Here is a 14,410-nt window from a genome sequence, read left to right as displayed (position 1 = left end):
TACCAGGTTTTTGTGGCCAAATTTTTAAACAATCGGTCTGGATCTGTCTTTGCCAGGTCAGTTTCCTACCAGACCATGGAAGGTGATGGTTTTTATAAACTGTCTCACTGTTGTTTCCAGGTCTTATGCATTTTCAGCAGTTCCTGAAAACACTCATGTTGCACCCCTCATTCCATTGTCTTAGCAGCTCCTCACACCTGGAATCTCTCCTGCTAGACAGCAGCAAAATGCAAAGAGTGCAGATGGAAAGAAATATGAAAAATAATGGTAATATCTGAGTCCTTAATCTTGCAGGGTTTAGATTTCCATTTGTACTATATTGTTGTCAGAATATGGATCATTTTACAATAAATAATACTTAGACAACAATTTTCAGTTCATATTCAGACTAAGAGGGTTTGGGGTTGTTTTTTTTTTTTTTAATAAAATGTTTAAGCTGTAGCCAGATGTTCCGTCTAGTCATGACTGACAATTTAAATTCATCTTATGGAAAGGGGAAAAATGTAACTGTAAGACTTGCAAGACATTTGATAGTTAAAACAATATTACGAAGAGTTATCTGGCCTGCTGTCTCAACTCCCCTTTCAACCTAGCAAGGAGGTTCTGTTCCTCAGCTTGCATTTCTGGGCCATTATCACAGGTGTGGATTTCAGCATGTGAAACTTGTCACAATCATCTAAATCCACCTCAGCCTTACAGTTGCCTTCTAGCGTTTGAATACATTTATGTGAAGTATAAAAAGATTATTTTCAGTTTCCTTGTGGCAGACTCCTGCTCCTAAACAAACCCTGCTCCGGGCCATGTTCAGTTATAGTCTAGTAAATGTCTTTACTATTCAATTCATCAGACATCTTTTTGGTGTCTGGTTTAGGTTCATTTCCCCCCGTTTCCACCATTGGTAACTCCCCAGCTACTTGTCAACTCAGCTCACTTGCCAACCACCAATAATACTTACAAGAAGAAAAGGAGAAGAAGAACTCAGCCCACTGGATCCTAGTCTTGCACGGTGATTTAGAGGCTTGTATATTAGCTGGCGCTTGTAGAAAGTTATCTGACTTTTGTTTAAGATCCTTGTGTTTGCAACATTCCTGGTTTCTTGTGTTCTGCATCTGTATCTTGTTCAGTTGTGATTTTAGGTTTAGCTTTCCTTAAAGGTACAACTCAACCTGTGTCAAAATGTGGCCATTATATATACTGCACCACTAAAGATGAGAGAATATTTATCATTTAAATTCCAATTAGGTTTTTTTTATATACCTGTTGAATTTTATTTTCCTTCACTATATCTTTGATGTCAAAACTAGTGCTAAATATTTCAGTTATTAGCTTCACATCTGGTCTCTTATTACAACCACTGATGGTAGATAGAGATTACTGATCTGAGGCAGCAGAATCATCATGTAACTCCAGATGTCTGAGACCTTTAAACAGGCAGAAAGAAGATATGGCTCCTCACAGAGAATCACTTTGGCATGCTCTGCTCCTCGATGCTTCACAGCTTTACATATTTCCCTAAACTCTGGGCTCTAAAATTGCTCATGTTAACAGGAATCAGCCATCAGAGGGATTCTCAAACTACTGAAAGCTAGCCAATGGTTAAAGATTAAGTGCAGTTTAAATGTATTCAGTGCTAAAGAATAAAATAATCTCTGGAAACCGTCAAGGACTGTTTTTACAATGTAATTTTTAATTAACCTTATTAAATATATGTTAAATAAATTCTAATATCACACTCCTGCAATACTACATAAAATAAGATTTTGTTTTCAGGACTTACTTTGTATTTACCGTATTCCATATATTGCCTAATATAATTTTGGGAAATGCATGCAAAATAAATTTGTAATTCTAATTTACATGCTACATCCTAGGAAAACTAGTGAAAATAATTTTTTTGCATTCTCATTGTAGCCTCTTCACCCTCTGTAAACTGCCTAAGTGCTTGGAGGGCACTGCAGGACCCATATTATCTGCAAAAAGCAGAGATGTGATCCTGAGGCCACACTCCAGTACGCCACAATTTACCATGAACTACAGCACATAAATGTATTTCCTTGTTACACCGAATTCAATAAATCTTAAATTAACATTGTAACACCTTGTGCAACTTTAGGTATAATTAATGATAATAGTAATCATACCTATTGTCCAGAATAGTGCAAGAAAAAACAGTTTAAACTCAGAGGAAGTGTTAACCATACGATATTTTTTTGGCCAATATTTTGTTTTCGTTGAACCAAAGTCCTTCTTTTGTTCTGTGAATTTTTCTTTTAGACTTTGAAAAATTAAAAAATGTAATTCTCATAATATTAAATTTTCCTTTCTGTGTGCAGTTTGCATGTTCTGCCCGTTCTTCGTAGGTTATCTGCGGAAACTCCATCTTCCTCCCAGAGTTTAAAGACATGCAATTGGTGCAGTTAGGTTAATTGATGTTTCTAAATTGCCCATAGGTGTGAATGTGAGCGTGAATTGTTGTATGTCTCCCAGTGTTGGCTCTGCAACAGATTGGCAACCTTTCCAAAGTGATATTGATACATCTCCTGTGTAACCCTGATAAAATTTACAGCACTCAGAAAGACACGTTTCTTTGAATGCATTGTAGTTTCTCGTCTAATTTCCAGGCTTGGCCTGGAGGCATCACCTGCAGCTCGGTGCGCGTGAAGGTGTGGCGCAGAGGAAAATGACGGCAAGGAAAAACTCCATGCTGCCTGGAAGCACGGTTTTCCAGTTAAAAGGGGAAAAAGAATTCCATTAACATTTGTGAGAGAGCACATGTGTGTCGAGTGAGGAACTGGTATCGTGGATCTAAGACGCTGTCGCTGCTGTGGAGGCCTTCTGTGTGTCAGGAGGACGCAGGCCTCAGTGCAGGCCTGTGGTCTCCACTCCCTATAGTTTTTCGAACTGGAGGTAAACACAATGGTGTCTTTGATGCGTTCCATCAACCCAAAGTGTTCGGTTTTTGCTGTGTGTTTACTTGTGTAAACATTTGGTTTACTTTTATCAGCTTACACACCAGTTGATTGGAAATGGTCATTTAAGCTGCATCTGCATTAAAATGAAGCTTAGGAGTCACACATCTGTCTGCCTTCCAGGTGTTGGGGATAATCTAAGCTTGACATCACTTCCACTTTCCCACGCTGTCAAGCTTATTGTGACATCACTGGTGTAGTCCAATTATCTTCTGCCGGCCCTCCTCTGGCCAACCAGCCTTCGCTCCTCTGACTTTAGATCTTACTGCATATCTGTCATTCTTTCTCCACCGTCAGCGTCTAGACTCAAGGATTTGTGCAGGACACCCCAATCACTGCTGGGATGGGCTATCGGAGTCTAACCACTTTACTAGGCTTTGTTGGCCTGAACACATCTCACTTGTACTCCTAAGTGTTAAAAGTGAGTGCAGCAGAAATGATCTGCAGCATGGGGACCACTTATCGACTCCAGCATAAAGTTCATAGTGAGAAGACTGCAATACAGGAGAACGCAGTGTCTGTCATTAGTGTTGACAAAAGTACATTTTAAGACAAAATACACAAGGAGAGTGAGTTTAAAGTTTGAGCAACTTCTCTCATTAAAATCTCATCTGAGGTTTTGGATCTCACAGAGACTGTGGTGTGTATTTGGGAAGCAGCTGCTGTTGAGCTTCCCTCTGTTTCTCATCCTTCTATCAGCAGTCCTCTTTCCACATGAGCTGGATTAACACATGGAAGGATTGGCTTCATTTTCAAGTGTTAATATCAGAAATTGTTTTCATTATAGCCATGAATGCTTGGCAGTGTCTCCCAGATTATCTTTGTCTGATTCTTTTCATCTCCCTCTGCTTTATATCGAATCACAATCCACCTGTCAGCTCAAAGCAGATTAGCATTTCCAAAACACATTAACTGCCTCTGCGTGTACGGAGCGAGGTGACAGACAGACACACTGTTAGAGAGTCGGTGTCGCTGTCGGTGTTAAAAGCTTCACTGTTCAAAGACATTAAGGGAGCTGAGTGAGGAAGCTCCCAGCAGGCAGTATGCAGCAGGGAGGAGAAAACTTTTAAGTGGAGGCAGCAAAGTGAGGAGGATGCAAAGACTTTTTAAGTAAACTGCACATGTGATAGGAGTCTAGCAATGATCAAGGTTTTTATTTGTGTTTCCTCTTAGTGCTGTCTTTTTATGATTAAAGGGGCCCTATTATACAAATTTGCAGCTCCTTTTTTAAAATTCTTGGACCTACTAAAGCTTTGCATGATTAACAGTTTGAAATAATTTACCTTTATAAAGACATCCTGTCTGAAATGAGGTGTTTTAACTATTTTAAACCGACTTTCTTTTGATTTCCTCAATCCATCTTATACTACTCCTCCAATTCAAGATCCCAGAGCCTATTTCAGCTGCCATAGTGACCTCACCTCATGACTGTGGGAGGAAGCCAGAGTACCTGAAAAGAATATAAAAGCCTCACACAGAAAAGCCCCAGTCGGGACTCAAACCCAGAGCTTGTGAGGACACAGTGCTAACCACTACACCACCATGCTGCCCACATTTTTGGATTCCTGTTGCTCATAAACAAAAAATTTGATGAGCAGGGCATCTATGCTCATCACTACTGTATGTGATGACCATATAAGGGATTCCCCCCATCTTTGTTGTCACACAGAGCCCAGAGTAGGAAACTGACTCAAAGCGACTCTTTGCAGAAGTCTTAACTGTGAGTTTTTGTCTCTCAGAGACAGAGGTTTCAATCTTTGGCAGCCGTGTTTAATATGAGAATCCATCAAAATAACACCATGTATATGATCATATATGTGAAAATAACTATAAGCCTAAAAATGTTCTTTAAAGAATAAGCTGAAAGTCTAATTGTGGCTTACATCTGTCACACCTTTACTATAACAGATACAAACATATATAAAGGTTTGTATAAATCAATCCAGAAAATTTACAGGGATGAAGTCATAGTATCATGAAGTATCCAGTGAAGTTAGTAAGGCTTCTATTAATGATTTTTCTTTTTTTCATGAGGAATTTCTTGAGCTACACTGAACAAAAGAACTGATTTCCATCCCGTCGTAGAAGGTTAGCTGACTCAGCACATCCGTTTTAAAATTTCTGAATTAAAGTGTCAGACTGAAATTATATAAAAAAAATCATCTGACTTTGATAACTGTTCACATGACATGAACTTACATATCAATTAGAGAATGTATTTTTAGGGTCATAATATTAAGACTTGAAAAAAAAACAACACATTTTGGATACCATTGTGCACAGCCTTTCCCAGAGAAAAATGTACTACTGTACTTTAGCTACTGTATTGAGAGTTCGTCATTCCAGCTCTGGTTATATAACCAACCACATCCCAGGACTGCAGCCCTGACACACGGCTGCTCCCCTATCTGTCTCTCTCTTTCGGTGAACAGCCTTATAAATAAACAAACGAGACAGCCAATAGATGACAGCCATACAAACCATGACTGTTTTGCTGAACAAAAGATTTAAAAAATATAATAAAATAAAAAGAGTGGCTGTGTTTTGGACCTTCATATTTCTCAGAATTAATTAGAACCATATTCTGTACCAAGATGTGAATACTGGAGTGGAAAAAATCAAAGCTACTGATCGTACAGTTGGAAAAACTCAGCAAACTACTCAGACACACTGCCATGTATAACATAGCAAATAGTCAGTGTCACAATGTAATTAAAGAAATCTTTAGACTAGCAAACTAGTCAATTTTTATCTCTTGCTTAAATGATAATTGCAAATTGGTGACCAGGCACGTCTGTAGTACACATCCTGTACCGACGGTGTAACAAGTTGGGAAATCTTTTTAGTTCTGGTTTGGTCTGATAAAAAGATATCTGGCTCTTTTGCTGCTCAATGCTCCATTACATTACACACGGAGCCTGATGTTTGAGCCGGTGTCCTGGCAAAACACCCTACCTATCAAGCTGTCCTACTTGTTGTTACTGCGCATGCGCACAACTCAAAACGGCCATATTTTAGGTGTTAATACTACACGCCTATTCTTTGATCCTACCCTTTCGTGCATGCGAAAAAAGGTTATTATTATATATTTTACTTCTTTATTACAGTGGATACTTGTTTTCCTTAAGCTGTTGTCAGTTTGTTAACTTTTCAAGCTAACATGCGTTTTGTTTCTTTGTGCAAAAATACTCCAATTTGGAGTCTCAATTAAAGTCATATTTCAAGTCTTGATTCAGTACTTCTAAACTTCTGTAAACTGGCGTACAGCTTAAACCTTGTCCTGCCTAAATAAATAACAGCAGTGTGATTTGGCCATCAGAACGTCCTACCGTCCTATGTACGATGGAGGTATAAACCACGTAAGATAGCATATTCTGATAAGGTAGCACAGACTGATAGACATGACTATAATTTACGTTACAGTAGGATGTCTTGACAAAGTAGGACGTTTTGTCAGAACACCGGTACCACAGTGGGCCTTTTTTGTGAATACAGCTGTCTACTGACACCAAAGATGATGCTTTGAGTGGTGAGCTTGAACACAAAGCTTTGGGCCTAATGGCTGAACAGCGAGTGAAAAAACCTACAACGGACCATCACCTGAATCACTAAGACAATAACAACCTTTGTGGTAACATTGCTTTCTTATTGTCAGGATACACATTTTCCGTCAACAGTGATCAAACTCATAACTTTGGAATGTGTTTGTGTGATGAGGAATAATTTCTACGGATGTAATTCGCATATACTGTATATTTAGACCACTGACCTCACAAACGTTAATGAAAACTCGAGAAGGGGTTAAAAACAGCCAGTTACTGGGAAGAATAGCTGGAAACATGAAAAAGGTAAATATAAAATATCCATGGATGGCTTTTGTTGGATCATTTGAAATGCAGGCAAATGTCTCGCAGGCAGTTTGGAGTTTATCCCCATCTTTCTCCAGGTGAAATCCAAACAGAAGACAGCTTCACACTCTCCCTGCCCATGCACAATAAAAATACTGTTACCTCCATTATTTCCAACATTTCAACATTAGCCAGATTGTTACAAAGACATTATTCAGTGTTTCACATTGCTGAATATTTACAGTTGCTTGAACAAGTATATCAACACCCTTAAAGTCCAACGCTGTTGCATCAGTGTATTCACATTTTACATTAAGCAACAGAAAGACAACACTGTGAAAATTGTTCTTCTTTGTTTTTCACATGCTGCAGAGCCACTTCTGTCATAGAAGTGTCTGAGTGGCTCTCGAGTGCACTGCAAAGTCCCAAGGCGTGTCAAGATGCGTCTGTCTGCAGCTTCGGGTCCAAAAGCCCAGCAGTGCATCAGGTCATCGGGCCTCCAGTTAAATGAAATACTCCTTTGGGTTTTCAGTGGAGAGATTCTGGGAGTCAGCCTGGTTGTTAAAAGGAAAGTCTTGGCTGTCCTCCTGGTTGACTCCCTTCACTTCCTTGTTACGATATGTATCCTTCCTCCGGTAGAGGAATCTGGCCGTTATCGCCAGTGCAGTCACAATCACAAAGATGACTACTGCAATGACACCTGTAAGGTAAAAGGATTTTGTAGCATATCAGATATCACCTTTCAGAGTTCAATGTGGTTGAATGTTCTGACGTTATTGTAGCTGATGTATGGATTGGAAGAAAACTCTTCCCCTCGTAGTACCATCTCTAAATGTTTTGATTATCTTGCTAATCGCACTTTAGAGAACATTAAACACCAGTTTAAATCTTTTGAAGCCATCACGCTCTTCTGCTCTGTTGAGCACATTTGGGAATACGAGAGCAGGTTCCATTTAATTGGCATTCCAGAATCCATCTGAAATCAATTTCATACTACGTTACATTATAAAGTGACCAGAGGTTTTAAGATAAGAGCAGAAAAAGTTTTCCCATCAGCAAATCATCCCTACATTGGTTTAATTAGATGGGCTGCCCTTTGTGTACTGGATGGTTTAATGGACAGTTTTAAATGACTTTTCTCTGAGTCTCACCTTTTCTATCTGCACAATTATAGATTGAACCTTTTCAGTCTTCACTTTGAATCAATCCGTGCTGGCAGAGCAGCAAAGTTTTAAATGAGTTTTAAATGGACTCCTGCCTGGTAGACCACTTTACTCTTTCTTGGAGTTCAACCTCTCTCCACAACCTGATTCGCTTGAACTCATCACTTTTTTAAATAAAAAGGTACCAGAAAAGCACATGAAATTTCATTATTTTTAGTCAAGGGCAATACGATTGACATGATAAAACAACTATTTTCCACTGAAGCAGTGCTGGTGTCCAATTTTCCACCACAAATAACACTGACACCGATGTCAGGAGTTCTATCTTTAAGCCAAGCAATTTTGTTGTTGCTTAAAAAAAATCGCCAACAAATCACAGATGCAGGCCAGTTTCTGTTTGCTGTCATTCTCCTCACACAAAAATAACCAAACCTCTGCTGAAAATGTTGCACAAATCTCTTGAAATGTAGGTAACGAGGTGTAACTGCCTGCACACCAGCACTGCACGGGTGGAAAATGGCTATAAGTAAAGTCCAGTGAAGAAGATACAAAGGTAAAGCAGTTTAGTACCTCCAATTAGGGCCGAGTCAATCCTGATGGAATTGACTAAGGGTACACCTGAACCCACTGAACCAGACTGGTCTACAGGAGAGAGAGAGGGAAAGAAAAAGGTGGAGAAAGCTAAGGACAAGAATGTGAAAAACCAAAGGACTCCAAGAATAAAAACAAGGAAGAACAGCCAAAATCATTCACACCAGAAGAAAGAAGCACAACAAGAGGCAAAATTAGAATAAAGAAAGAAATGAGATCAAATCAGAGTCAGAAAATGAAAAGCAGAGACTCAAAAAGAAAAAAAAAAAGCCCAACCCATCAGATCAGGGAAGATTACTTGAGCTCTACAAGTGACTGCTGTAAAGCATTGCAAACTGGATTAGAAAGAACCCAAAGGATGGAAATCCCAAACGAATCTCCTGTGTCTCAAACTCATTAAATCATCAGTCATACTGTCGTTAGACTCCCAAAACAAGGAGCATACTTCACGTAATTAACAAGCCGTTTCTGAGCTGCAGCTTTCATTCAGTTTCAGTGCAAAAATGAAAGACAGCAGGAGATATATGCCACCCTAATCACAGAATCAACTCCAAACCCCATTGGCCAGATTGTTTTTTGCATTACGTGGCATCATAGTTTTTGTAATAAATTTGCCTGTGTACTGTTGTAGTGCAATCAATTACACTGGCCTTCAACATTTGTCCTGAGAAATAAATATTTTGATATTATGATGATGAAATGCATTGTTGACGTAGCTCCTGTGGAGTTGAAGTGCTAGTATAAGCAAAAAAGATGGTAAGTTTTCATTTAAAGGCTTTATATTTGTACATGTAGATGTTCAGCCAAAACTTTTAATAAATGTTACATATTTATATTTTCAAAGATTATAACATAATAACAAGTCAGATGTCTCCTCCTTTTCTCACCTGACAGGTGGTGTGTGTTCTCAGCTGAATAGGAATTGGCAGAAGCTGCGGAGCCGCAGTTGGACTGAGCTAAAGGTCCAGTGATGATGACGGGGCTGGAGTTGGGGCGGAGCAGAGCTTCTTTCAGAGGGCTGATGGTGTTAAAGTGGACAACTGACAGGCAGCCTGTATAACCGAGGGAAGCCAACCTGGATAGGTCTGCATCCAGGTCATCAGACTCTGGAGAGAGAAAATGAGCAAGATAGAAAATGTGTAGTGAGCAGTGAGGATCCAAAGGCAGGGCACAGGAGTTGGCCTCAAAGAGCAAATAACAAAATGGATAAAGTTAAAAAAAGTAAGTAAATAACCCCCTATTTGTGAAGGAAGAAACACTGTCAATATACACAGTGACTGAACAGAGGTTTGTAGATGGGTATGAAAACAGACTAATGACTTGCATGGGAGAAACAGGATGTAAATAAAACATAAACATAATAAATTACTGACAAGACACAAGAGGAGAAAAAAGGGAGGGGTAAAGAGTTCAGATGTAAAACAAAAGAAGAAAAACCGGAAGAAACTGAGACACAATAAAAATGAAGAGAAGGAAATAAGGAAGAAACAATACAACTTATCGAAGGCAAACAAAACATTATGTACAACAAAACACTGCATATATCAAAACGAACACCAACATTCATGCAAAAACTACAGTAGCTGAGTGGGCCATTAGTAATAATTATATTTATAAAGAAAAAGTAACATTCAGGATGCAGATTTTATAATGAAGTACATTATTTGCTGTATAATCTTCCAATTAAATATTATGAATGCATATACCATTGTTCATTAGTAATAGCGAAGCCAGTTTTCTGAGGGTTAACAGGGACACATTTATTAGTTAAATCCGTGTCTATGGAAACTGCCACACGCTGAATAATTTCAGCATGCAGAAGTGCAGATGCAATGTGATCTGATTATACGTCCAGGCTTGGCTTTTCCAGTCTGGGCAATCACGAGGTGACAGGCGGTGTACAACCTGGACAGGTTGCTAGTGTGTTGCTACGATCATCTGATTATCATCCACACACCATTTTAAAAGGTACAGAAATCTTCTATTTATATACTGGCAGCATGCAGACAGAAGGGCAGATTGCACTTTTCTCCCTGGTTCATTTTAGCAATATGTTAACTTGAACTCTGTTAAGCGAATCAGTTTTGTTGATTGCATTACTGATTATCTGTTGGTGAATTGTATGCTCACTTGGGTGATGGCACCAGCAAGACACAAATTGCTGCTCAATCCTGAAAGTCCCAATTTCCAGGGCTCAACATAAAGTTCCATTCATGTTATAGTGACCGCCTTGTAAAAATGCTCATATTTACATTAACATCTATTTAAAAGGCATGTCTACAACAACAATTTTGGTTGTTACAGCTAGTTGCTCCCTTAGTCAAACCATAGGATGGATCTTTTTGTTGCACTTTTGACAGGTGGATAAGTGGTTGCCTCCTGCATCACTTCCACTAATTAGGGTCACAAAACTGGACTTTTAAAAAACAAAACAAAAACCTTTTAGAGCATTTTTAATGCAAGTATCTGATGAATAATATGCTTTGCAATGTGGTTAGCTTAGCTATGGCCTATTTGCAAGTTCAACCTCTCCCAGTCTGTTGTGGCTCTGACAAAGATGGGGATAGTGTGACATGATCCATTGGATTGATCATGTTTTTAGGTCGGAATTCTTACTTTCCGTTATTCAGGTTTTTATGGTTTAGATTTTTGTATTAGTGTCTTCTTCTTGTGTTCCCTTTTGTATCAAGTTTCTAGTGAGTTTCCTTGTCGGTGTTAATTTGTGTTCTTTTGTCATTTCCTGTCTTATTTGGATAATTTTCTTGCATCTTGTTTTGTGTTTCACTATCTCCTCTGACTCGCTGTCTTGACTGTCTTCACCTGTTGCTCGTTACCCTCCTGTATCAAATCCTTAGAATTAATCACAGGAAACTGACTATCTTTGTCGTTGTATTTATTGTGCCATTCTGCTTAGTGTAACTTTCTCTGTTAAAGTCCTGTCTAATCATTATGGCTTAATGGTTTGCTATCCCTTCCATCTTGCCCTGTTTGATTGGATATTTATTGTGGACCTGATCATCAGTATTAAAAGCCTGCTTTTTTTTGTTGTGTACGATGTACACAAACTGCAGTTTATGATGCTGTGAATCTGAAGTTAAAGCACCAAAACTGATTGCGACAAATCAATGGGTGGCATGTCCATCTTTCATATACAATCATATGATCATCAGCATACACCCAGTCACCTCTGTTATAGCAGTCAGTTATTCTGCTTTCAGTCTGCAACCATCACATTATGAGAGACTCTCCAGCATTATCTCTTGATTTTATTGACTTAGATCCCTCCATCATTCACCTCTGCTCCTTCACAGCAGTGTAAACAGCAGCTGTGGAAGCCCACATTAATGCTGGAAGCAGCTGCACCACTATCTGTTCAGATGACTGAGAGGTGACTGTGGTTTTTACCAGCATACATCTGCATGTTGATGAGAGCAGCAGGAGACACTGCCGCAGCCTGTAAGCTCCTCTCAGCTGATACACCCCCCCCCCTCTACTTCCAGGTCCATTAGTTAGGCTGATGGATGACAGGGTTGAAGGCGAGTGACAGAGAATCTACTTTCCTGATGTTTTCCTGATCTGACTTTCTGCCTCCTCTAGTTCGACTGCAGGGTAACATTCTGACATGACAGTTTGAAAACTTGGTGTGCTGTACTAAGGTCTATTGCAATATACAGTAGTGGTGCTTTACCTCTTGTTCTTAAATGTAGTTGCTGTAATTGACCGAGATTTTCCTATACACCAACATTAGCTAGATAAATGAAGAAATGAAGTTCACACTCACTACTTACATCCTACTAAAGTGGTTCCTTTGAAAACCAGTTTATTTATATTTTTAAAATTCCTTTTCTTTCATGACATATCTTAAGAGTACTTATGGAAATCTCTGATACATGGAAGGAAAATGTGTATTTTTCTATTTTTGTTCCACTGTTAGTTGTTCTTTTTATGAAAGAGCTGTGACTGCAGCCTGTGGTCTCCCAGACTCTTATTCACAGTTCATATCTTAGTCCATCTTTCATGGAGGCACCGAGGGAAAAAATTACTGGCTTTTTAAAAATTGTAAAAACTGTAATCACACCAACACTGTTTCAAGTCTCTGCCCATGACTGGAGTGGAAGTGGAAAAAGCAACACACTACAGAAATAGTTGATTCCCATTTAAAAGTTTAAAACTTATGTGGAAGAAGCACATTCAAGTAGTCAGAATGAGACCTCCAGGGATGAGCAGTGCTGGAGCAGTCCAAAGGTACACAAGATCTGCACTAGATAGAGATGATATAATTATTATAGTATATAATAATAACTATTATTTTTCTTTTTTTAGTTTATCTAGAAAAAACAGCTGGCTCATTTGGGAGGGACTCAGAGTAGAGCTGCTACTCCTCCACATTGAAAGAGGCCAGCTGTGGTGGTTCAGACATTTGATTAGGAGTCCTCTTGGGGGTGAGGTGTTCCGCTTATGTCCTACAGGAAGGAGGACATGCCAGAGGGATAACTTCTCTCAGCCTGGGAACACTTACGTAGGTCATTTTTATGCTCACTGCATCGCTTGTGTCGCGTGATGCGTATATGTAAGAGACATAAAGACACACAGAGGAAGATGTTGCATCTGTTTGAAAATGTGAGTTTGTGTAAAGAAATTTGCAAAAAAAATGCTGATGCCCCGGCAACATAGCCCCAGATACACAGCAGAAAACGGATGGATGGATGGATGGATTTATCAACACTAGGAACTTAAATCTTAAATTAAGGCAGAAATGTGCCGGTTCCATTTATGATACAGTTCAGATCAATCCAGCTCGATTAAATCCAGTCCTAATCACAGGAAGCTAAAAGCAAAAACTTGCAATTATTTCTTTGTTTCTGCTCTATACATCTGGAAAGACTGTTCCTCTTAGATGATAGCACAGTTTTAAGGAAAATGCATTTATGGGTTGAGCAGCTGAGTTGAGTACATGGTGATGGCACGATAAACTTGCCTTTACTGTTGTGAACAGCAAAGAAAGATTTTCATTGCACAGGCAAACGTCTCTTGCAGGGAAACATGTACTGTGTATAATACAACTTTGAAACTTGAAATGTATTGTGCCAAGCTTGTTTTTTTGTATATACAGCAGTATATTTGCAGATAAGTTTCTTTCTTCCTGTTAAAAATGAACTTTAAGGGTTCTACAGGTGGGGTGTCAAACGTATTTCATATTTTTCGATTATTAATGGCTCGTCAGTATGTGGGAGCCGAATCCTCAACCTGGCTGAGAATCCACACAGGCAGGGGTGGGGCTTTATTTTGATGGGCACACCATGCAGCCACTAACACGCAAAGATAGACTGGAACCATAGCATGGGGGGAAAGGAAGGGGGGCAGACGTTCCAAAGACAGCCAGTGTACAGGTCGGATTTAAACACGAGCATGTTGGGAAAAGTGAAGAAATGAGCGGAAACTTAAAATAAGAAGCATCTGGCTGCATTTCAATGATATTGAGTATCTGAGTGTCTAAATGAGTGTCACAGGCCTGAATGGGTGCTTGAAGCCATTTATAATTCTTGTATAATTCTAATTCTAGAAACACAACAAAAAAGAAATTTTGGACGTTTAACTGTATTTTCAGTTTTAAATTTTTTCAGTTTTTCCCAGTGATAAAAAACTCCCTTTTTCATACTACATAAAGTAATTAAGCAATAAACAATTAACTTGTTGAAACCCAATGCTCACGGTATTGGGGGACAAGAGGGAGAACATCTGGTTTAATGGGATGTACTGCCAGATCTGTTATTTAAATATAGACATGTGTGGGATCCACAGAAACATCAGAATCTCAGCTAAAAGCTCATGTATAGGA

At 39.1% G+C, this 14,410-nt stretch overlaps 1 protein-coding gene across 1 annotated transcript in view; it reads right to left on the bottom strand.

Moving 5' to 3' along the window:
• Positions 1–4,811: 4,811 nt before the first annotated feature.
• The window catches only part of LOC146687198 (contactin-associated protein-like 4), a 136,006-nt gene continuing 126,407 nt past the window's right edge, over positions 4,812–14,410 (bottom strand). The window contains exons 22-24 of the mRNA XM_085440317.1: positions 9,459–9,677; positions 8,551–8,622; positions 4,812–7,517 (exon numbers count right to left, since the gene is read on the bottom strand). Coding sequence (XP_085296443.1) covers positions 7,321–7,517; positions 8,551–8,622; positions 9,459–9,677 — 488 coding nt within the window. The 3' untranslated portion in view covers positions 4,812–7,320. The remainder of the gene's footprint in view (positions 7,518–8,550; positions 8,623–9,458; positions 9,678–14,410) is intronic.

The sequence above is a fragment of the Copadichromis virginalis genome, linkage group LG18 (assembly GCF_057382275.1).
Source record: "Copadichromis virginalis isolate Kocher_CV1m ecotype Utaka linkage group LG18, C_Virginalis_male_GT1.1, whole genome shotgun sequence".
Classification (NCBI taxonomy): domain Eukaryota; kingdom Metazoa; phylum Chordata; class Actinopteri; order Cichliformes; family Cichlidae; genus Copadichromis; species Copadichromis virginalis.
This window is presented reverse-complemented; position numbering and strand designations above follow the sequence as displayed.